Here is a 25,534-nt window from a genome sequence, read left to right on the forward strand (position 1 = left end):
TGTCAAAACTATCAGCACACTAACTTTCTGGGTTTTGTTTTATGAAAAAACAAAATTTTATTGGGAATACAATATATATAGTAGATAACACAACTCTTCTACTAGTACACTTGTATATAGGAAAGAATTTTATGTTGATAATTTCCTTATAATTTATACAAGGGTCGTTCGGAAGGTAAGTTAGTTTGACAAATAAAAAATTACAAGCAACTTTTACAGCTTTTTCATTACATACATTTGAAAGAGAACTTATAATAATATATTTAATATATATATAATTTACATTTAAGCACTTATCTGGATACAAGCTTTTCAGTAACAATTTAATAAGACTCTGTAGCCTATACACATAATCGGTCACAGCAGTTTTCGCAGTGGCGAGGTTTGACACCACACATTGTCTTATTTGTCTGACTTGACAAACAAGACCCATGTTCATCACCAGTGATTATGTGGTTTCAAACAAATTTTCATCTTCTTCTTGGTACTGGATAAGAAACTTTAGAGCCATTCCATTCTCTTTGTTTTGAACTCATCAGTAAAAGAGTTTGGGTTGGGTTGGCCACTTCGCATTTCGTTTTGAACATTGCTTTGTTCGAAGCAACTGCAATATGCTCATAATGTCTTCTCCAAACTCAAAAGTTAATTCACATAGAATTTCTATCGATTGCATTTTATTACCAAAAGAAATCTAATGACGCTATGTAATTTACAGTCGGCAGGAGATTTGATTGCAGTGACCATTTTGAGTACAAGTTTAGAGCGCTTAGAATGGCCTAGCAATATTCATTATGATACTGCCAGATGTATAATAAGTGTAGCTACACAACACCACTAAGATCGCACCGCGACTTTCACCCTTTTAGCAATTAATCAGGTGCCTTGGAAACTTACTTTCCGAATGACCCTTTGTACAATAAAGAATGATGAAGTCTTCAGTTATTTAAACAAGATATACCAGACCATGTATCACATAACAGGCTTCGCTGAAGTTGCATGCAAAATTTCCAAATCTACAGCTCATTTCATTGTGTTTCCTGTGGACAGACAAAAGAGGAATTTTGTCAGCTCCCTGAGTGATAAACAAAATATAAAAAATTTCACAGCTATAGCTCAATTAATTTTCAAGACAACCCCTCTTTGCTCAGTTAAATCCCTGCTGGGTTATACACCATCATCCACCTTGATCTTATCTATGTAAAAATAAAATCCATGCAAAATTTCAATTCTATAGATTAAATTGTCAACGTATTCTGCAGGAAACAGGCAGATACATAGACAGACAGATAGAAGAGGAATAGTGCCATAACAGTCCCCAAGTGGAAAAGAAATACACAAAGTTCTAACTCTATAACTTAATTTGTTTTCACACTTATATCCTGAGAAAAGTTAGGTTCTTAGCCAAATCCGACAGAGGGATATGCACCATCATTGAACTTATGTTGCCTTTATAAAAATGAAACTTCATGCAATTCTTCTAGTCTATAGGTGAATTCATTTTTAAGGTATAGTGCAGACAGACTGACAGACAGAAGAAAAATTTTGCCAGCTCTCTAAGTGGTAGGCTTTGTTATCTCTCCGTCAATAAGGAGCCAACAACCACAGAGGTTCCAACCTTGAGATGGAAGCAGGCAACGATGGGTAGTGTCTTCATGGTCAGTTGTTTTGTGGATTCTTGGTATGTGTCACAGTTGTTACATCTGATCTTGGCCGCTGATCCGAGATGCTCTGCCCGCGTAAACTGTTGCAGACATTCCAGCAGCGACAGCGAGTTGCCTACACTGCAGCCTAGGTCCAGCGAGATGTCCCAGAATGGATCTATCGTCGTCGATACCCCACTGGAGATTTGTACAACAGCGTTACATATCACATAATTACAAACATGTAGCAATAACATTAGGGATGGTTTCATTACGAATTTTTCCTCAACTTTATTCTGGATTTCCATTTTAATTTTTAATAGTAGATAGAGATTATAATCTAATTCAAAATAAAATTTTCAATTTTTAATTTGTGTTAGATTTTAGGCGATTGATTTGTTAAAACTATTGTTTTCTTGTAATAACTAGACATACAACATATTTGATTTTAGTTTTATGCTAATGAGCATAATTTGAGCAAATCAATCATTTTGTAAACTGTAGTGGCATACAATATTTCTGCTTACCAGTTCTTGTTGAAGTGCACTGACAAAACACATTTTTCTTTTCTAAACAGTTTGAGAGAACAAAGTTAATAATTTGAAGGTAATTATGCATTATACCAACCACACTTCCTTATTCTACGTTTTTGACTAAAATGAACAAAATCTTACCAAACTATATTTAAAGAATCAGAAATTGAATAAGAATAAATATTTTGTTGGTGTTGTGTCGGTTTATCTTTTTTCAGAGAGCAAAAATCAGTTGGGCGATCTGACACATCTATGTAGCATTTGACTTTACTCTCTGGTAGGATGGTTGGCCTTTGGGAATGGATAGATGACGTGTGCATGTACATCTCAATAAGTAGTTGATAAAAATAATAGTAACTTTATTTGTCACAAGAATTTTGTAGCTATTGAGTTAGGTGAGTTTAGTTAAGTTATATAAGTATTTGTTCTTTTTTTCTAAAGCCCTGGGGTTTCCCCCCACATTTGTCCTGGGTAGGATACAGATTCAGTAAGTGAAGATAAGGGATAAATAGATTGTACTTGTACAGGACAGTTATAGTTAGGAAAGTTTTTTAATTTTTAACTGTAAACATACAAAAAATAAGTGTGGTCCATATGATGCAAAAGTACCAACTAAAAAATTTTATTCTAGACACTAATGAGAGCTATCATACCAATGTCTATCTGAATATTACTATTATGGGACTCTTCATACTTGTTTTTCCAATGACCGTATAATTTAAATTGTTTATAATAGTGGGAAAGTATAATATGCGCAAAGAACTAATTTAATGGCAATCTTCATCAAGACCGAAATTATTAATTAGCTATCCAGGTACTTTAAGCACATTTTTACCAATTTTTTCTTTTGGTTTTTTCACAACTGTTATAAAATATATTATGCTTTACCCAATCTATGCTTTTTATAAATGTTTTGCCAAAACTATGCAGAACTTGAATACAAAATAAAATATATTCTTAGACACTTTCATTTAAAAAACTAGTTATTGCCTAAACAATTTTACGTACAAGTAGAAATGTTGTGTTTCTTGATTGGCTTATTATCTGTTTTGAAAAAGAGAAAAATATGTACAATTTTAGAATAAAAAACAAAAAATATTTCTTAAAATTAAAAAATGTACATAATACAATAATATTTACAAAAATATAGCAAATTGCTTCTTTCCACATCTCTAAAATATAAGCTTTTCTTGTATATACAAAGTACATGTTCATTGTTATTTGTATAAAGATTAAAAAATTGCAATAAAACATATAATATATTACAACTTTGCAGTAAATGTAATAAGAGATTCTTCATATCCAGTCTAAAAATAAACAGTATTATTCCACTACAAGTAATACGTAACATGTTTGTAATTAGTAAAATAAACAATATACCAAATAATTTTTAGCCATTAACCCTCCGAGTGGTGAAAGACGCTGCAGCGTCTATTAAATCTCGTTCACGAGTGGCAATGGCGCTCTAGCGTCTATTAACGCAAGCCTCTCTTGTTCCAATATTTCCGATGTTATGCCGCGACTTAAACGCTATATATTAGATATGGTTAGAAAGACCAGATTCTAAACTTTAATTTGATATAGTATTTAGATATGCTGGTACTAATGGAACTCTTACAAACGGTTCATCCACCTACTGTACTACCTCCTGGACCAAGTGTAGGTCTTCTTCACGGGATTGCTTATTTACCAGACTTTGTGCAGTGTGTGTACACACCAAAAAATGGGGTAAAAGTCACTTCTGGTGCCCAACTTGTAATTTTGGGGTTCATAGGGAGTGTTTCCCTTACCTGCAACATTATTGGAGGCCTCTCAAACCAGGAAGAATGATGAGGAATGAGGTTGGCTCTGATACTGACTAAAATGCAGTAAAAAACGTGTACATAAAAGTTTCGATCAGCAAATAGTGCGTTGTTTTTAGGAATAATACATATAACGGATACATATTTTTGTTCAGAATTAAATTTTAAACAAAATGGCTATTTTGGATTTGTGTTAAAAAATTAAGTTTAGGAACATTTACTCAGCCTAATATAAAACAAAAAAATTTGAATTTTTATTTTTGGAATTCAACCCATTGGTTTTTTACACCAATCCAAGGTAAGTGTTTCATATTATTACCATTCTACTCTGTGTGTTATGAAGTTTAAATCGATATATGATATGTCATACTTATATAATATACAGGATTTTATATAAATTTTCTTTTGCGAACATACAAAATCAGTAAAAATGTCCCGCCACTTGAAGAAAAAAGTACTGCCACTCTGAGGGTTAATCATTGTTGCACAACATTTATTCAATTAATGTCATCAGCTGGCAACACAGTATTGAGGGACCGAAATACTCACATTTCATCAACATCATCTGCACCCAATCAATGGCAAGAAACAATAAGCACAACCTGCTAAATCATTATATTGCTGTCTTCCCTACTTTCAAAATATAGATTTAAAAAGTTATAATACCATTTATATTTGTAAAAAAAACCAACTCGCTCTGAGTTGGTGGGACAACATTTTTTAAAAATACAATTGAAATATATCAAATATATATATTGAAATACTTGTAATGAAAGGGTCTATATAATTATAATAAATATTGGTACTTTATAATCGATTTCCAGACAATATTTAGCTTTGTTTAGAAGACTGTTGGAAATACTGCACCAACATTATGTCATCTATTGTTATGCTGTTAAAATTTCTGTTGTAATGTTTAGTACTTACTTTATATTAAGAACTCTTTTGTGAATGTTTAGACTGAAATAAAATAAAATGGGTAAATTTCCCAGTAAATGAAAACACCCGGTGGAAAATACCAGGGAGTATTATCCGGAGGACAAATGTAAGTGTAGCACCACAAACTTTTATAAAAGTCTAAAAGACCAAGTTTAAATTTGGGACCTCTTTTAGAGACGTTATTTTATTAAATGAGAAACTGTTAACATTAAGTACATTTGTATTTAGTTTCTGCAATGTTCCGTTTACAAAACAAAATCTTGTATTGTGATTTTATTTTTTCTCAGACATTTCTACATATCATTTAATGACACTTTGGGTATAAATTACTTTTTAGTTATCTAATAAAATATAATTTTGTTTGGAATAGGAATATTTATTTGTATACTTTTAGTCATAGAGAACTCAACATAAAAAAAACATTCCATTGTTCCAGTAAAATGCGGCTGCGACTCAGACAGATACCCCAGTGGAAGGAGACGAGGCTTGGCCAAATACAAGAAAAATCCTGAAATTGAAAGTGTTAAGCAATGAAGTTTATTACAAATTTAAATTTCCATTAGGTATAATTTAGATAATTGGAAACATGTAAGTACTATATTTATTAAGATAAAGCTCTGATGGTTTACTATGAGTTAGAAATGAATATGACAAATCGACTCATTATGAGTTGATAGGCAGTGAGATCAAACATAAGAAGACTATCACTACACATGTACAGACATGCTCAGACTTGGCATGAAGGTACTGAGGTATACCATTTGATATCATGTTATTGTATTTCTAGGAAATAACTTGCCCACACTAGAAGGGCTAACCTTAATTTCATTCATAGTCCCATTTTCAAATCATTCATTTGTATTTTATCTAGAGCACTTTGAACAAAACTAGGCATGACATAAAAAATATGGTATCCAATTACTAACATTTTATTATTTTGTAGTTGTTAGCACAGTTATATTTACAAATAGCAAATATTTGTGGCTTCGTACCTAAATTCATTTAGAAAAACAGGGACACCAAAGCATAGTCTGTTTAAATAGCATTCCAAACAACCATGAGATAAGTGATAGTCACTGTAAAATATTCCAATCTCTTAATCAATTTGGAATTTAGTATAAAGATGGGGCCCTGAAGTCGGAGAGTGAAACTAGTTTTTTATAAGTACCTCTGAAATTTTTCAAATTTTTCTCTAATATTTCATGATATTTTATTAATAGCTCCAACAATTTCAGTAACAATTGAACTATTTTAGGCCAGTGAAGAGCAGTCCTAAGTCTAAAGAGAGACTAAAGTTGAAGTCCTCAGCTTATCAGTTAACATACTTATGATGTAATAAATGACAGCATTTACTGTAGTTGATTAAAATCCGAATACAAACAAACCCAGACAAAGAAAAGCTTCTACACATATAATGACATTTGTAAAGTGTAACTAACTTTGACACATAAATAATAACAAACATTTACATTCACCTCTTTAAATTTGAATACATTATTATACTTATTATTCATGACTTTGAATGGCGATTAAAAACACATTTGCTATCTGCTGATTAAGCCAAGTCCATAAATACAATGGAAAATGGAGTGTTAAGGGTGTTTTCGACCAGTAGGGCATAGCCCATATTGTTGGCATACATACATAAAAGGAATAGGCCTATGTGTTAAGCAGAGAACCTAAGAATACCCATGTAAATTTTTGTACTATCACTCCAGTAGTTTGCACGTGATTGAGTAATACAAACAGACAGATAACAATAGATTTTTATATAATAGTATAAATGTATCCAATTTTTGGAAACAAAACACAAATATTTACCAACATTTGTTTAGTACATATGGTATTTTTTTTTAAAGTTATGGATGTACAACTGATTTTCTTTTAGACGTTTCATAAAATAAAAGGTTTTTCGCCTTCCAACTAATCTATTACTAAAAACAGCACTATCTTTTTTTTCATGTTGCATCATATAAATAGGCTCAGATGACACCATATTGTTGACGTAAACAGACTGCAAGCCAACATACTCTAAATATAGAAAACTGTGAACAAAACACAAACATCTGATGTAGGTAACTGTGACGAGCTCCTCACGTGTGAGATTTAATGGGGTGATCAACCGAGGCGGAGAGAAAGAGTGGGGATGGAGGGGCCCCTCCTGCCAACTACAGATAGCCCGTGTGAGGAGCTCGTGTCAGTTTTGGATCCATCAGTATAAACATAAACATAACCTAAATGTGATAGTGACATTTTTTCTAACCACAATTGTTTTAGAGTTTCTTTACTCGTATTCTTTTTACTTACTTCTAAATTGGAATTAATTATATTAATATAGAACTTTCTTTATAACTCCAAAGACACTTTACACGAACATATCTGCAAAACATAGAAATTATATCGAATTAATTATATTAATATTGAACTTTCTTTATAACTCCAAAGACACTTTACAAAATGTGAGATGGTGCACAACGAATAAAATGTCATAATCTTTTTGTGCTATTGGAATGTATTCAAATTAATAGGGCAAAAGCAACATATTATAATGTGGAGTCCTTAATTGGTAGTAAATAAATTAATAATTACACTACAAAATCTGTAATAAGAGTTATGTAATAGCTGTAATAAACTAAGGGTATTAAAAAAGATTAAAAAAGAAACTTGCGAGTAAATATTCAACCAAAAACATAATAATAGAAATATGACAAAACCAATGACAACTACCTGACTTAAATACCTAACATAGCACGTGACATCATTAATAAATAAAAAATTTTGCTAATTATATTATATTACTGTAACTGACAAATTCAGTTTAAGATCATATATGAGTATATTTTTGGTTTACAATTTTAAACATTTATATTTATGTAAGAAATATTACACTTATATTACAGAAATTTTATGTAATACGGATGATGAAAATAATTTAGTCCTACTGATCTCTAATGCTACGAATATAAAGATTTATGATACAATTACAATTACACAAATTTATTGAAGACTCATTAATTCGGATATAAAACGACTCATTAATTCGTAAGATAATAGAAATCAGAACCGTTCCGAACTGAGGTCGCTATTAGCCGCATGTACAGAGTTTGTCAGGAATTTTCGGGATTTATCGGTACTGCTCGGCTCTGCTCGGCTCTGTCCCCACTCTTTCTCTCCGCCTCGGTTGATCACCCCATTAAATCTCACACGTGAGGAGCTCGTGGTAACTGTGATCTATTAGGATAGTCATCAACTACGAAGACCTTTGCTAATACGGTATATATAGAATGGTATGTCTTAAGTCCGACATAGGATGGGAATGGGTGGAGTCGTATTCAAATGAACTCTCACTCTCCAACTAAACTCTAATTAATCACATATTATATGAACCCTATTAGAGTGAAGTTTTTTGTACAGTACATGCTTTTGATATCAATCTTTTATTGAATATAATAACAATCATAGCTATTGTGCTATTTGAATTCAGTATTGTGATACAGTTATTTAGTTTTATCAATGAAGACATGACGATTTATCTATTGAATACTGTCCCAATTACAGGATTTTCTAACGAATAATCAAAGATGAATTGATATTACCAAAATGTATGTATACCTGAAATGATTAGCTGTAAGTAATAAAAAGGGAGGGTACTCAAAATCTTTTTTCAAAGTCCCACTTTTTCCCGGTCAAAAATTTTCAATATAGTAATCTATTTGTAAACAAATACGGGGCAACTATACTATTTGACATATGCTTTGGATTTCAGCAGTAATGAAATTCTATTAATTAATTAAAAAGCTCAACAGCACGTCCAGATAATGCATCTGTTGTAAGTAGCCTCTAATTCCTAGATAATGAACTGTTGCGACTACCTGCTTAGATTCTATGTGCAGGAAATTTTCATTGTACCCACTGTCCATTAGGTATCTTTGAGGAGCAACAAAAAGAAAAAACATACGTATGCTTTAAACAAGCTGAAAAGTTAGACAAAACAGGCTTATGTTTTTTTTTAAACATAAGTTTAACTCATATAAATCTTTGTCAATGAATCATTCACTTACCAGTCTAGTTATGACATTTTTTCAATGCTGTGTAGTTTTTATTACCAGTGTCTAATGTTGCTTGATTAGCGAAATACATAATAATATCTTTATTGCATTTAAACAATTTCTGAAATTGTATTGCAATTGTCAACTTTATCACATTTTGTAAAAAAACCATGTACACGTTTTCAATCAGTCAGACATACATTTTAAACATTCATACAGACACATCCATTCCACATCAGATCCAGCTGTTGAATTTTGATTTTTAAATTTCCCAGTGGCTCATCATGAATTCTTCAACAGAGTAAAATACTTTAGACACCAGAAGGCGCTTGAGACGAGTTTTAAATTGATTTGTGTTGTTTGAATTTTTCACACTTTCAGGGAGTCTGTTGATTAGTCTGACACCAACTTGTTGCGGGAGGTGTTGAGACAACGTCAGTCTTTGTTGCTGTGTTCTGAAGTTGTCCCTGCCTCTGGTTTCATATTGGTAAACTTCCCTGCCACGAACCAAGACACACTTGGAGAAGCAGTACATGATCACCTCAGATATATAGAGGCAGGGTAAAGTCAGCAATCCCAACTCCCTGAAAGATTCCTTGCACGACTCTCTAAAGTTTAACTTTCCAATTACTCTTACGGCTTTTTTTTGGAGTTTAAAAACTTGCTCCATTTTGCTTTTGGAACAACCTCCCCAGAGTCTTATTCCATACGATAAATGTGCATGGATAAGGCCATAATAAGCCATCTTTAAGACTCTTGGGTAACAGTACATTGCTAGTTTTCGCAATGCAAATATGCCTGAGGAAGCCTTAGCACATACGTTATCTATATGATCGTTCCAGGTCAGTCCTCTATCAAGGAGCATTCCCAAAAACGTGATGGAATTAGTTTCCTCTAAAAGGTCCTCATCCACAAAAACAGCAGGCTGCTCTGTATCTGGCTGTCGGAGAGAGAAATGAACAACATTTGACTTCGACTGGTTGGTTTTCAAGTTTATTTCCGAAAAGAACTGTATAACTGAATTTAATTCTGTGAGTTATGTGATCTCCAAATCTTTGAGAGATTTATTTTTGAAGCAGAGAGTCGTGTCTTCAGCATACTGAATCAGTCTCCCATGGTCAAATGAGAGAGAGAGAGAGATTGATCAGTTTTGTTAGTGGTCTCAAAATATGCCTAATGCATCGTTTGATAAGCCACACCGATACTCCGTTGGCATCACATGATTTCTTTGGGTTCAGCTTCTGCACAACACGCGCCACCTCCTCCACACACACAGGGGCCAAGGCCATGGATGCAACTGGAATTCTAACATTTTCGCAAGGTTGATGTTCTCTGAGCGACGGATTAACCAAACTGACAGAAGAGAAATATTTATTAAATTCATTGGCAACTTGTGATTTATTTTGAACAATTTTGTCTCCAATCTTTATAGCAATTGATTTAGTATGTTTTTTTAAACTTGTATCTCGAGACGAATCGTTTATAATTTTCCAGGCTGTTTTTGAAAAGTTTTCACAGGTATCCAGGGCTCTATTAACATCATAGGCCTTGGCAGCGCGTAATACCTTTCTGTAAATTCTACGGTATGTTCTGAAAAAGTTTTTGAAATTTTCATTTTGAGTGAATATTTTATGAAAGAATTTAAGCTTTTCTCGAGATACAAGTATTCCTTTGGTCAACCAGGAGTTTCGTTTTTGTTTGAGGTTAATTTTGATTTTTTGGAAGGGACAAGCAATGTCCAAATTATAGTTAAAACCATTGCTGAATGCCTGATACATGACATCGACACTTTCGAACTCGTCTAAAAATGCCCAATACTCGTTACTCAGGAATTTATTCGGCAAGCATATATTCTGATGTTTGATTGACCTCATGATTTTAAGTTTCGGACTTTGAATATCCAGTTTGCACTCACGAACCAAGGCCTCCAGTGCGAAATGGTCAGAGATAGCCGTGTCCACAACAGAAACTGTTGTGCCCGGAATGTTAGTAATCACATTGTCGATGGAAGTGCTCGTCGTAGCGGTCACTCGTGTAGGAGAATTCACGGACCAATTTAGATTGAAGGAAATAAGAACATCGCGAAGCCGCTGGGTAAGAGGGTCAGTGTGGTCCAATACATTGATGTTAAAATCACCAATAATTAAAAATTTTGTAGAATTTCGAAAAAAAGAATTTAGAAGGTTTTTGAATTTTTAAAAGAAAGAATTGCTATTGCCATTGTTTTGTGTGTTGTATTAGTAATTAAATTTTTGTAACCGTAGCATGGAAGAAGTTCTGATTGTTATTGTATGTTTCTATGTGGAGAGGAAGGAGAAAGCAATCGATGTGGAGAGGAAGGAGAAAGCAATCGAGTTGGTGGTGGGCGATGACAAAAGGTTATCTTGCCTAGGGTGTTAGAATAGCTTGTGCTAGCCTCGCTAGTGTGTCTAGTGATAGTGACCTGAGTTTTCCAATCCAAACAAAATACTACAAATACATAGGCCCTATTACAATGGCAAAAGTGTGTATACAGGGTGTCCCAGACCATATGTTCACTAATTACATAAACATAACTGTATGAGCTAGAACCATCAAATAAATTACAACCTACTAAACCAAGGAGCTACCAGCTACTTGATAAAATTAGTTTTAACTGTTCAATATTCAAACCATGACCCTCCTTTTCAGGAACATCCTGTAAATTAAAACAGTTAAAATAAATTTTATCAGATAGCACTAGTTTATTTAATGGTTTTGCAATTTATTTGGTGTTTCTAGATCATATCGCTCTCCTTAAATAGTGTACTGGTGGTCTGGGAAACCCTGTATAGTATGTAAACTATTGTAGATACTGAGTTAAAACAATTATTTTCATTTTAAGAAGTGTAAAAAAGCCATAAGACATAAAAAAGGTATAATTCTGTCATTACATCCAAAATATTCAATTAACTCCTTCACTGCTGGTCTATACTGACATTGAGCATAAAACTAAGACTCTGCACTATAAGGCATCTGTTGCAATCAACATATTAAAACTCTACCATTACTATTCAAAGAAAACAAATTATCAAATAAAAAATATGCACTTATAGTTTTACAAAAAAAAAAAAAAAAACAAATACAAAAGGTTAGACATAGCCTGGAATGACTCTAACAAATTAAAGAATAACTAGGCTTCAAAATACATATGATTTAGAGAAAGTTATTCCTTAGTTAGACTGACCTGCATGCTGTGCAGACAACGTCAGACTGCAGTCCACCAGTGAAGATCTGATCTATGATGCAGCTGCAGTGGTGCGGGTTAGAGGGGGCAGTGGTGCCCTTACAGTGACGGTGTAGCAGATCCAGGGTGGCGATGAAGAATTCATGGGCATCTTGCTGCTCGTAGCCTGCCAGGTGTCTGGCATGCGTCCATATCAGGTGGAGCAGTCTATGTAGGACCAGTGGTGGCTTGCGACCTGAATAAAACTGACCACCAAACCTTACTAGATCTGTGGGATGTCTAAAATATCAAAGAGTATTTTGCTACTCTAAAATGTATGACTATTGATTTCAAAGTCAAAATTTACAAATATAGTTACTACTTTTTAAATTAGTACCAATTTTTCTTCTGAAGCTACTTGTCCAAATGGAAATACAACTATTTTAGACATTACATAAGATTTAACCACCCAAAGAAGATAGATAGCTCACACAAATAAAATTGTCAATTGCAAGTGAACTAACAAAGATAAAACAAAAAATAAAATGAAATGGTGAGAACAATTACATTTACTATTTTCTTATGGGTTTCACAGACTTGCTTTGTAAAATTCATAAAATAAATAATACAGGATCTTTACAGCTTAGTATTACAGAATAAAACTACGTAGGTTTAGAAGTAAGAAAACAATTGTTTAACAAAGCTTTTGAACGTGTTACCCGTGTTATTTTAAGTACATATTCTTTACAGTTCTATTGCTGGGCAAAATACAAACCTGAGTATGTAAGTCTGTCATAAATCAAATATCTCCTACACATTTCAAGGTAAGAGCTTTAAATTTGGATTTTCTATAAGAAAACAGTACTTTGAAGTTTTGTGGTAGGATTGCATGATTGATGTACAGCAGACGATAATACTACTTGGAAAAATCAATAATACTCAATGTTTAGGCATAACTGAAATAAATTTGCCGTTTGACTGGAAAGGATTAAAGAAAACGTTAATGAAATGTTATCAAAGAAGTTTCAAGGAAGTCAGATTATACAGATAACATAATCTCCAATAGAATCTTATCTCTAATCTTCCTCAAAATACAACCTCAAAGAAGTTAAATTACAAGACCTCACAGCTAGTCCTATCGTACCTCCTGGAAGAGTGATGATATTTCGCACACAAGACAGCGGCCTGGCTGATCCTGGAATTGGCAGATGTGGCGATCAGAAAGGAAGTAGTCGCGCAGCAGTGGGGTGTGCGTCAATGCCTGCACGATACAGTTCATGAAGCATGTATTGCCGAGGTTCAGCAAACCTCGGAGGCCTGAAACATTCGTCAGTTTTTTACCCAATAGGCCACTTCCTGTTACAATATTTTGTTGGAATTCACTAATTTGTAAATGTGGGTTATTGATCACCAGAATAAATGAATGTAAATCAAACAATAACTAGGCTTTAGTTTGTTAAGCATATACATCATGGGAGTTCTCCACAACTCATTATTACACCATTTATAGCCATTTCTGTCATAAATGCAGAATGTCCACAAATATAAACAGGGGGAATTGAAGGTGTTTCAAGGCCTGAATAGTAAAAAATTCAAGGAGTTTTTTTTAAATTTAGAAATACTTATATCATTCAAATTGTTGTAAAATAATACATATTACACAAAAACAAATCATCTAATACATAAATAAGCTTTATTTTAATTATCACACAATGACAAGAAGCCTCATATGAGAAATTGTATTGATATAAATTATAAAATGATATAAACACATTAGTAAAAGACTGTATAAAATCATTAAAATAATTTAACTTCAAGTTTTGATGATAAAAGTTCAAAAAGAATATAGAAACAAATAATGACTTATTATTTGTATGAACACTACAAAGAAGCAAAACCCAAAATATTAATAAAAACAAAACATAATAATAAAATATGAAAAAGTTGAATTAACACAATTAACAATTTGCAACATTGATATTTTAATAACAATACACTTACAAGTATGAGCAATAGGTTTTACAAGTATAATTCATGGTGTGTTATTTCTAAATTACTGAGATAAGATAATTAAAAAAATATACTGATGACCTAAAAATTGTAGTCACAGGCGTAGTGGAAAAAATTAAATTTGGAACCTCTGAGCTTGGTTTGTGGCAATAAGTGAGTATTAAGCCTTAGAACATTACTGTTAAATTTTAATTACAGACTTAAGATCACTTCCAAAAAAATCAAACTTAACAGCAATGTTACAAGGCTTAACCCTGGAACTGGCGGTCATATTTCTCTCAGTGGCAGTGTTTTTAGTACTTCATACATTGCCTTATATTTATTTTATTATTACATGTTTACTATAAAGTACCTATGTCATATTATATATTTCTTTATTCAGCATTGTTCAAGGAACATTTTCACATAATATAATTAAAACAAAAAAATACCCTTACTCTACCTCTTCATGAAAAAAAATTTTTGTAGAAAAAAGAAAAGTTAGTTGAAGTTTTTCATTTGTAAAATTGTTGTTGTTAGTGATATGCAAAATCCAAAATATAAAAAAGGAAGAGCATTTAATTCTGAGTAAAAACAAAACAACACATAGTTTATAAGGTATTTATTTTTACATGTGGTAAACGATACAAAGATCATACACTGACATTCGAAAGGCTAGAACTTCAAAGCTCACTTGGATTTGTACAATCTTGTAACTATTAGTTTATATTAATTTTTTATTTTTTATTATATATTTTTTTAATTATGTTCTGATTGAATGTCTAAATCAGAATCCTCATCGTTGCTTATTTCATGTACAACTAGTTCTCGAATGTCACTTGAACGATTGCGGAAATTATGATCCATTATGTAAACACGCACAAAAAACTTACTATTATTGTGTCATATACACAACCATCATTACAACGAACTCAAACAAACAATAAACCAGACAGAACACCATGCAGCTGACGAAATAACAATAGCCGAATGAACCAGTTGACTCATCGCTGCGCACGCAACTAGCGCGGTACGCGGGAGAATGTAAACAAACAGTCCAGAGATTATAAAACATATGGACGTGTAACGAAACGATAAAATTATTTAAGAGTGTATTATTTACTTAAATTGAACCTTCCTCTTTCGATTGGTGTAAATACCGATACTCTTTGATCGTGTTTTAAGTACGTAATATTGAGAAATAAAAGACGTATTAAAACGCCCGATATCGGGTGCTGCCATCTAGGATGTGACTAAAACGCCCGATATCGGGCATTTGCCAGTTCCAGGGTTAATACACAGTTATTGCCACATACCCAGTTCAGAGATTTTTATTTTTTTTCAGTCCACTCTAGTAGTCCTGTATAGTTTACTTGGTATAGGCTACTGCACTAAACTAATAAATTAAAATTGATAAAATGTTAAAGAAAATTTTTATTTAATTATTAGAATAAGAATTATAGTAAGAATTTACAGTTAGTTGTTAAGTATTTTGTAATTCTTGGGTCAGATGGTGTCACAAGGTGTAATTCTCATCAATCAATACCAATTCAACAAAAACTAACATCTCAAAGCCAAGAAATGTCTCATTTTTATATGCATGACTAGTTACGTTTAAAATTTTAGTACAAAATATGTTGACATAACATGACCCTTAAACACATCAACTGCGGTTCTATTCTAGTGATACCAACTGGCAACTAATACCAATCTGATTGCAGTAAGGCATCTGCCAAAATGAACATATTAAATGAACACAGTCTTCTAAATTTATAGTGAAATGAATGTAAACATGCTTTTCATAAATTAAAAACTTTTACAATAATTTTAAAAGATTATGATTTTATGTTCTTTTGTTTTTTATACTATCAGAGTTTGTGAGAGCAGCGCTAATATTTGTCAATAATACTCCTTTGTACATCATTGACATGGCTAGTTGTTGTCATGTATAGAACATCTAAATGATATGTTTCCAAGTGCTGCACTAATATTGTTCAATAATATTCATTTTGCCGGTCATTTACATTGCTAGTTGCTGGTTAAAGCCAATAATGGAATAAGATGTCATGTATAGAATGTTTAAATGATAGCTAAATATTAAGAATTGTTTAAAATTAAACAAATTTACCTCGCACGCTATTCCAATATAATTTTCTTCTACACTGCACTAAAACTACATAATGTAGGTTGAAAGCTGGATCTTCGATTCACTGTGAGAAGAAGGAAGGAAATATGATTAGGATTCATTTAAATATTTTCTCAAAACTGTTGAATGTGGACAAGTCGAATACAAGATGGAGAGAGAAGGTGACTGACTCCTCTCCTCCCACTGTCTACCTGAGGGCGAAATTTAGCGACGATAAAAATTAACTCTTCCAGGTAGTCACTGCCTGTCCAAACTTATATAATCATCTGGAACTGCAAGCTACTTCACCAGAGTGCCAAGAACCATTAACTCTTAATTAACTGATGGATCCATTCCTGTACGTACAGGTAAACTAATAAGTGCTTTGAAAATTTTTATTTTACCTATACGTGAGAACGATTCAGTGTTGTCAACTAAATATACAATGTGTCCCACAAAGAGGTTTACACATTTAAGCTTCTATAGCATGCTCATTTACTGACCAACCATTTTGAAACTTTGCAATTAGAATACCAAGACCAGTGTGTACATTTACAGCTATATCAAGTTCACAGAAGTGGAATGGTGATAAAAATAAAAAAATCAAAATCAAGTGCATAAACTGTTTTATTAGGAATGTAAAATAAACTGTCACTATTTTGTGTCGCTGCGGATGGGTTTGTTTGAATAAATTTGATTTATAATAAACTTTTCATTGTTATTTAGTTAAAAAAAAGTTTTTATCAAATTCATTTCATCAAATTGAAATTTATAGTATAATAACAGTTTATTTTGCGAACCTAAAAAACAATTTATGGACTTGATTTTAATATTTTTCTTTCAATCCCCATTCTCTGCGAACTTGAAATAGCTGTAAATTTTACGTACTGTTCTTGGTATTCTAGTTGAAAGGTGTGTAAAGTTTCAAATTAATTGACTACTAAATGACCTTATGGATACTTAATCGTGTAAACCTACTTTGTAGGACACACTGTATACAGCAAATGCAATTTTTGAGATGCCTTGATTTATTTTTCAGATTAAATACAGCATGTGTGTTAGGGCCCTTTGAAATAGAAGTAAAATTTAACTATACGAAAGAACATTAATACAATTTTGTTTAAGAGGAATGAATATGTTAAAATTTTCATGTATTAATTCCAAGACTTCTAAAATACCAAAGTGTATTAAGAATATTTTAAAAATTGTAGTTAAATTACTATTTGTTGTATTGTATGTAAATTGTTAATAATTTTAAATGATTTTTTCACATAATTTGCATGTAAAGATTGAATTGAACTGACAGTTGCTGCAGTAAAGATATATTCTGAACTTTTCATAACATTATGATTTTGATATCAAAGTTATAAGATAGTAGAATGTGAATAATTATAACCTCAAGGGACCGAGCAAAATTCAAATTGTTCACAAATTTAACTTGAATTTTACAAATATGTAAAAAAGGCTGAAAACTTAATTTTAACTACATGATACTTATAAAAACACCTCGATGTTAGAAATATAGTAAAATGCTATTATTATACTGCAAATTTGAAGTATTGTATAAAAAAGCAGTCATCTCATCAGGAGTAAGAAATCCATTACATGCATGTCATATGCATCACAACTAGTCTCTTAAGACAAGAAGCTGTAAAGCCTCTCATTGCACTTAGTCCTTAAAGGACATTTGTGCTAGCTTCTGTAGTAACAGGATATTCAAGATAGGTAAGGTTAGGGGTACAGGCTGCCTCCTGTCAAAATCCATGAGGAAGGATTGCAGGCATTAGATCTGTAATGTCAACTTTGGAAGAAAGGGAGGCCAGCTCTGTACCAGCCTCTCCAGTCAAACCGAGCAGAGGTGGAAGATCCTTATGGTGGAAGATCCTTATGGTGGTAGACCTATGGGTCTACCCTTGAACCTCTTTATCTCAACATTTGCGGTTAGTGATGTGCCGCTCATGGACATCCATAGGGTTGCCCAGATTTAAGTGACAAATCAGCTGCTACACCCAGTGTAGGTTCAACTGGAAAGTATAAACCAGCCAAAAGTGAACCCTTCTGGGGAAACAGTGACGGTTAACCCATTGCGGATCACTGATGAGCTGGGCTCGTCACGCAGCGGCCAGGCCTAACGGCACTTTTACGATGATGAGCTCAGGTCGCAAAAGCGGTCTGCTTTTAAGATTCCCTGTGTAGACATCATCCCTGCCACCCGGCACCTTGCTCGCGTGTTATCGTTTCTACATAACGGATACCCCAGCAGGCCCATGTTCCATCTTAACGAATACCTTCACAGCTGAATTTTCTAGTATACAATAGCGAGCGATACGATGTGGCGCACCATTGCTGTTTGTGCGGCCGCTGACCGTAAATTAATTCGTGCCCGCACGCCAAATAAATACGATCCGCAATGGGTTAAACAAAGATACTGAGAACACTCAGACACCTTTCATGGTTCATCACTGTTGCTGTCTGCATACGTTTATTGACGACACATATGTGTGTGTGTTTCTGATGCAGTATTATTACTTTTAAACAAAATTTAATCATAGCGCTTTATACTATTTTTTAAATTATGATCAACTAACAGTTATACATTCAAATAAGAATGATGACAAAAAGAGGGAGAGTAAATAAAACTTCAAGCTCAATACTTCAGCGTTTTACTGAGATTTGGGATCCCTTGTAAGTTTTTAAGAAAACTTGTCTCTAAAGGCAATGTGTATATTTTGCTAAGTTACATTTAAATAAAACTGTTATTACAGATTAATCCATCCCATTTATAATCAAAAGGTAGTACTTTTGGTAAAAATATAAAAAATTCACAATTTGTTACAAAACTGAGAAATTTGATTGTATCACCTTTATTGGGTGTAACAATTAATGAAGAAATATTTTAGAATTATTCAATTAAATCTATAATACAAAAATAACATTGTACGTGTTTTTGTCTGAATGTTTTGTCTCATTGTGTAAATAGTAGGATATATCTCACATTAAGCATATATTTTCAAAGCACTATTTATCTGGTTTGAAACATTAATGAAAAATAACATATACATTTTTCAAATCCTAAAAATTAGAATGATTAACAATACACAATTTACTAAACACTCTAAACACTTTTATAGTAATTTTCAATACAATACACTGGGTAATTGTTGTAACTAATAATATTCCCATACAGAAAAATAAATACAGAAAAAACTACCTACAGCCCTGCAAGGCAATTTTTAAACTACATGACAAAAGTTCCTTGAATTGTAAGGAGAATATTGAAAAACTGCTAATGCTTATCACTGATTGGATTTTATTAGGAAAACAATATGTATATTTTATTGAAATTCTTAAAAAAAATACCTGGTTTGATAAGTTATCAATTAGAGCCAAATGTGTTTAAAAATTAATATATTCCTTTGACAATTTTTATCAATTAGATTAAACTTTAACATGTTTCGCAGGAGTACACACCCTGCAGCAATTTAATCACATCTTGTATATAATCAGCTATACAAATGATAAAACCGAAGTAAATCTTCCAAAACGTGAGCAAGTTTCTCTACTAGTTTCCTTCCTAGCCTTAATCAATGTCTTATTGATTAAGACATATTTATTATTATAAGGAAATAATTTTTCTGAATTAAACAATTTATATTTTCTTCAACATTGTATTTTGCGATGTAGTGCAACAACATGCAAATTAGCAAATTATCGCTGACTTACTCTTCTGCCACTTTAACACTAATTAACATACTGAAGGACAAACAGAAGTGCAACTGTGATAACTGCATGTTCAGATAAAGTGGTAGAGGTTCTGCCCCTCCAAACGTGCCTGGTCTCAGTCCGCTCCGAGCAATGGTAGGACGTGTCTTTGCAAGAAGTCCGTTTTTCAATTCTGTCACAGCGCAATGGAGTGCTTGCTTGAACAACGGTACGCAATCAAGTTTTATGTGTGGCTTGGGAAGAATGCAACGGAAAGTTATCAAATGCATTTCGAGATCTCAATGCGGAAAGTGGCACAAGGCCTTCAAGGAGGGCCGGGAGGAGGTCACCGACAAGTCTCGTTCAGGACGCTCTACAACAGCCCGAACTGAAAACATCCAGTGTGTGTGCGAAGTTTTGAGTTCAGACCATCGGTGAAATATCCAGATAAGTGGCACACGAAATCTTCTCCCAAACTCAAAAAAGCGTGCATGAGCAAGTCTGGTATCAAAACAATGCTGATAATCTTCTTTGACGTCCGATGAATCGTCCATTTTGAGTTTGTACCACAAGAACAAACTGTCAACGCAGTCTTTTACCTGGAGGTCCTCAAGAGACTGAAACGCCAGATCACGCATGTCCGGCCTAACATCAAAGTCATCTTTAAGCTCCACTACGACAATGCCCCCAGCTTCATTGTTACCAACTACCTAACCCAGAACAAGACCCCCAGCCTCCTACAGTCCTGACAGATCCATGTGATTTTTTTTGTTCCCCCAATTGAAGAGAGAGCTGAAGGGAAAGCACTGGGAGTTGGTGGAGAACATCCAAGCTGAAGTTACAAGACTCCTGAGAGGCATTCCAGTCGAGGAGTTCCAGAGTGCTTTCCAGGTGTGGCAGAATCATCTCTGCAGGTGTATTGATACAACAGGAGACCATTTTGAATAATTTTAGCCATTTGTACCAATCGGATGAATAAATATGTTTTTCTTCAACCCAGTAAACCTGTAATAATCAATAAAAAATATTGCTTAACAATAAAAACAGAAACTGAGAACATTCACAACTGCAGTAAACAAGGAGTTTGTAGGTGAATAGGTTACACATATTATAAAAAATTGGGTTTTCTCACGATTAGTATAACAAAGAATATGTTCGAGGTAATATAAGACAAAACATAAAAACTGTAACTACCTTAACTCAAGATAGAATGAGGAAAATCCTGTGCAGGCATAATACGCTACATGATTGAGCTCGATCTTGTCTATGTAGAAATGAAGTTTCATGCAAAATTTATAATCTATTTACTCAATTTACTTTTAAAATATCCTGCAGACAGACATACAAATAGAAGGAAAAGTTTACTGTCCGCCTGAGTAGAAAACCACCAAACCTCATCAAAATAATACTGAAAAGTTACTTCTAATAATAAATCACACATATGGTTTATATGTGTTATGGGTAACAGAGATAAAATAACTATAAAACCTACCTATAGTAGTGTCTTTGAGAATGGTGCGCAAACGAGGGTTACTGCGCAATACCTGTGTTTCACGCATTCTAGGGATCCATGGCTCACAGATCGCTGATACGCCTAGACATGCCGCAGCCCTCGATCTGTTCTCTCGCGCAACCTTGACACATGTTATTACTTAGCAAAAACCAATCAAATGGCCAATTGTAAACTTAAGCATTTTAAGTATATACAGTTTATCAATGACTCATACCAACAAATTTCATGACCATGTTCTTACTTAAAATGTATTCCTGTGTTGTTAAAAATAGTGGCAGTTAATCTAAATTCAAGAAAGGTAATTATAGACCACCTCCGTCATCAAAGCATTTCTTAAAGTGACAGAAACACTTGTCGTGCCAAGATTTAATGATTTAAAATAGTATTACCTTCTCACCACATGAAAAACACAACATTATTCTCATAACTCAAAAACTCTATGACAAAATTCTCATTGCCATAATACTGGACTATATTGTGATTGACCAACTTTTTGTAGAACCAGGCCAGTCAATAGAAAGCAAATAGAAATATTGCTAGTGTTTTTGCTAGTTTTATATGTTTGTTCATTTACTCTATATTATACATTTTTTATAATAATAAATACTAAATCTTATTTATTGTTTATTTAATTTTTAATTTTAGCCTAATTGTAACATTAAGTTTGTTAGTTGGATAATTTGTTGAATGAACTCAAATGTATTGGTTATATTAACAATTAAATTATAAATTCACTTTAATATAATTCATTCAATAACTTTAAAGTTATAACATTGTTCAAGTAAATTGTATATTTTACATGGTTATACTGTAATTTTATTATGTATGTAAGTTTGACTTAATGGTCACATAAACTATTTTCATAAACAATAAAATTTCCGTTCTCAAAGTTCAACTGTAGTTTTAGTTTATCCATAGTTACTTTCTCTTTAACTCTTTTAGGACCAATGATGATCTATCACCAGCATGCAACTATGAACATTTCTCGTACTTAATATTTTCTTTTTAAATTTTACCATTATTAGTATTTAAAGAATAATCATATATTCCTATGCCATTCCTTGCTTTGTATTACATTATTTTGCATGTAACTTGAGTTTTTCTATGACAGCATATTGGAACAGCTGTTTGTTTTAATGTTCACTTGTCTTCCAGACTGTTATACCACTCTAGTGAATGCTGATGTGTAATAACAGCTGTGTAAATACTTATCTCTTTGCAGATGACTTGGGGCTATTGGTTAGTGCTGAATCAGCCTTGGACCATGTAAATAAACTTAGCGATAAGAATTCTACTGTCTTGGACTGGTGTTCTACAAATAAACTTAGTATAAACATTGAAAAAGTTCAAGACCTACCTCTCAATTTGGACAGTAAAAGTAGCGATAATAGTAATAAGTTTCTTGGAATACATGTTCAGTCGAATCTCAAGTGGCATGGCCATATTAACTATATAGCCTCTCGAGTTGCTAAAGGTGTTTTCTTAATTAGGGCACAATTTCAACTGATTACTTATTGTTTGTATACTATGCTTATGTTCATAGCTTTATCACCTATGGAATCACCTTATGGGGCAATACACAGTATGCAACAAAACTTTTAATTCTGCAAAAAAGAGCTGTCAGATTGATTGCTGGTGTACCTAACAGAGATCACTGTAAAGCTTGGTTTGCAAAGTTTAATATTCTAACCCTACCATCTGTTTATGTATTAAGTGTTTTGATGTATGTTAAAGATAACTTGAATGACTTTGTTAGCCTTTGTGATAACCATAACTATTTTAAGAGAAATAGGAATGATCTGTTGCTGATGAAGTGTAAATACACAAGCACGCAAAGTAGCTTCAGGTATCTGGGAATCAAATTGTACACTGAACATATAAAAAAATTATCTAGGCCTAGGTTTGAAACCTCCATAAAAAACATGTTGCTTAAGAAGTGTATATATAATTGCCCAACTAAAAATCCAAGCATTTTTCCCACTACTTTTGGTAAACGTTCTGACCAAAATAAAAATTTAGAAAACTCAAACTCCTTCCAAATCGACTCAAAATTAGAAGAAGTAAAGACAAAAGTTATGGAAAACGGGATGCTAGGAGATCAAGACTTGGAAACGTCTTTAACATTGGACGCTGAAGCTGGAACTATTTTGTTGCAGGAGAATATAGAACTAAAGAACAACGTCCAAAATTGTAATAGCCAGATATCTGTACTTGAAATTAAAACACTAGGCTTGGAGGCAAAAATCGAGGAACTCACAGAATTGGAATCCAAACATGTTCAGAAAATTGAAACTCTCCTCAACAAACTAGAAAACCTAGAACAGCAACTCGAAAAATGTAAAAATAGATAAAATTGAACAGCAAACTATTTTTGAGGAATATGACCTAAAACAAACCGAAATACTTAATAATTACTCTAATAAAATAAATGAACAGGAAAAAATCATTTTAAAATTAAAAAGGGTAGCAGAGGCCTCCCACACCCATGACTTAAAATCTTTCAATAGTATGGAAACACAAACAACTGGCACATACCCTATGCTTAGCAAAAACATACACTTTGACTCTACGCTTCTATTAGATATTGCTTGCATCAGAAAGAAGCAGGACCTGATGGAACAATCAATAATAGAACTGAGAAAAAAAATGAACAGCCCATCTACAACAGTTCTTGAACCTGATGTCAAGAAGAGGCAAGACAAAACAAGACTAGATTATAAGGTAGTCCATACCCAAATGAAGCTACACAAATCCTTAAACTCTAGTGCCAAATCATCCCCAAAACTAAATAAAAATCTTACACAAAAACAAGTTCAATCACCTCGGAACTTTTTCAGTGTTTCACTGCAAGTTCAAAAATTGAGATTCCAAAGTGACAGTAGACTCTGCTAACAAGCCGGCCATGGTAAGTGAAGAAGCTTGCCAAACTTCATTACTTCATCTGAATGATTCTCCTATGACTCAGAGTCATCCTCCGACAACTGACCAGATTTTACAGAAGAGTGGGGGATCCAGACAAACCTCGTCACAAAAACTGAACGATCTTCCAGTGACACAGGGTCTCTTTACTGAAACCGACCAGACCTTACGGAAGAGTGCGGGAGCCAGCCAAACCAAAAAACTGACCAACTCACAAGACTACTACATAAATCCATCTGACCAACTTTCTTCACCACTCACCCCTGCGCACAATAATCAATACATAATAACACAAGCACAGGTTGATTTCCCAAACAACTATTTGCCACCAAAACAATGGAGGGATGGCCAAATAATCAAAATAAGAATTTTTTAGATCTTTACCCAAGAAAAACGAGCAAATTCAAAACCAGGATATTTCTAAACTCGGCCCACCCAGCAAACAGTCTAATTTACACACAAAACAACAAGTTCAAATAAATTCAAGAAGTAAACTTCCAAATCAGCTTAACTTCTTCCACCAAAATATGGACAGGATGACAAACAAAATTGAAAGACTGGAACACCTTTTGCATAGCACTAACCCGGACTTTGTAATTCTTACAGAACATGGACTGAAAAGCAATGTAATAAACCATGCCAAGTTGGCTGATTACACACTTATCAGTGCATATGGAAGGAAAGAACATATCAAAGGAGGGGTTGTTATTTATAGGCATAACAATATAGCCAACAAAACTGAAAATTTAGAGATTGAAGAGTACAGCTTAGAAATGGTATGTGAGGTAACAGCAGTAAAAATACACATAAACAAGAAGAAGAGCTTGTTCCTGCTTGGAGTGTATCGACCACCTTGTGCTGACCTTGATACATCACTACAAGTTCTGGCAGATGCCCTCGACAGCCTTCCTACTCAGAGAAATGACACACTTATCATGGGGGATATTAACATTGACAGTTTAGACGAGGCCTCTAGAGAATCCGTTGCACTAAATGTGCTACTGGCTGGTTACAACATAAGAAGACTTGATCTCCCAGCCACAAGAATCTCAGAGACCTCAGTGTCCTCAATTGATATGGTGTGTTCAAACATTCATGACAGGATTAAAGTAGTGGTCTCTCACACAGGTCTATCAGAC

General features: G+C 33.4%; 1 protein-coding gene across 2 annotated transcripts in view; it reads right to left on the reverse strand.

Annotated features, from left to right (window-relative positions):
• LOC124354456 (ubiquitin carboxyl-terminal hydrolase 22) overlaps positions 1-25,534 on the reverse strand; it is a 48,517-nt gene that overhangs the window by 10,082 nt on the left and 12,901 nt on the right. Inside the window, exons 4-8 of one of the 2 annotated variants that reach the window (XM_046804914.1) lie at positions 21,456-21,597; positions 13,292-13,464; positions 12,169-12,413; positions 2,168-2,209; positions 1,616-1,838 (exon numbers count right to left, since the gene is read on the reverse strand). In XM_046804914.1, the coding sequence (XP_046660870.1) occupies positions 1,616-1,838; positions 2,168-2,209; positions 12,169-12,413; positions 13,292-13,464; positions 21,456-21,597 (825 nt within the window). The remainder of the gene's footprint in view (positions 1-1,615; positions 1,839-2,167; positions 2,210-12,168; positions 12,414-13,291; positions 13,465-21,455; positions 21,598-25,534) is intronic. The other variant, XM_046804915.1, reaches the window with a different exon arrangement.

Source organism: Homalodisca vitripennis, chromosome 2, assembly GCF_021130785.1.
Source record: "Homalodisca vitripennis isolate AUS2020 chromosome 2, UT_GWSS_2.1, whole genome shotgun sequence".
Lineage (NCBI taxonomy): Eukaryota > Metazoa > Arthropoda > Insecta > Hemiptera > Cicadellidae > Homalodisca > Homalodisca vitripennis.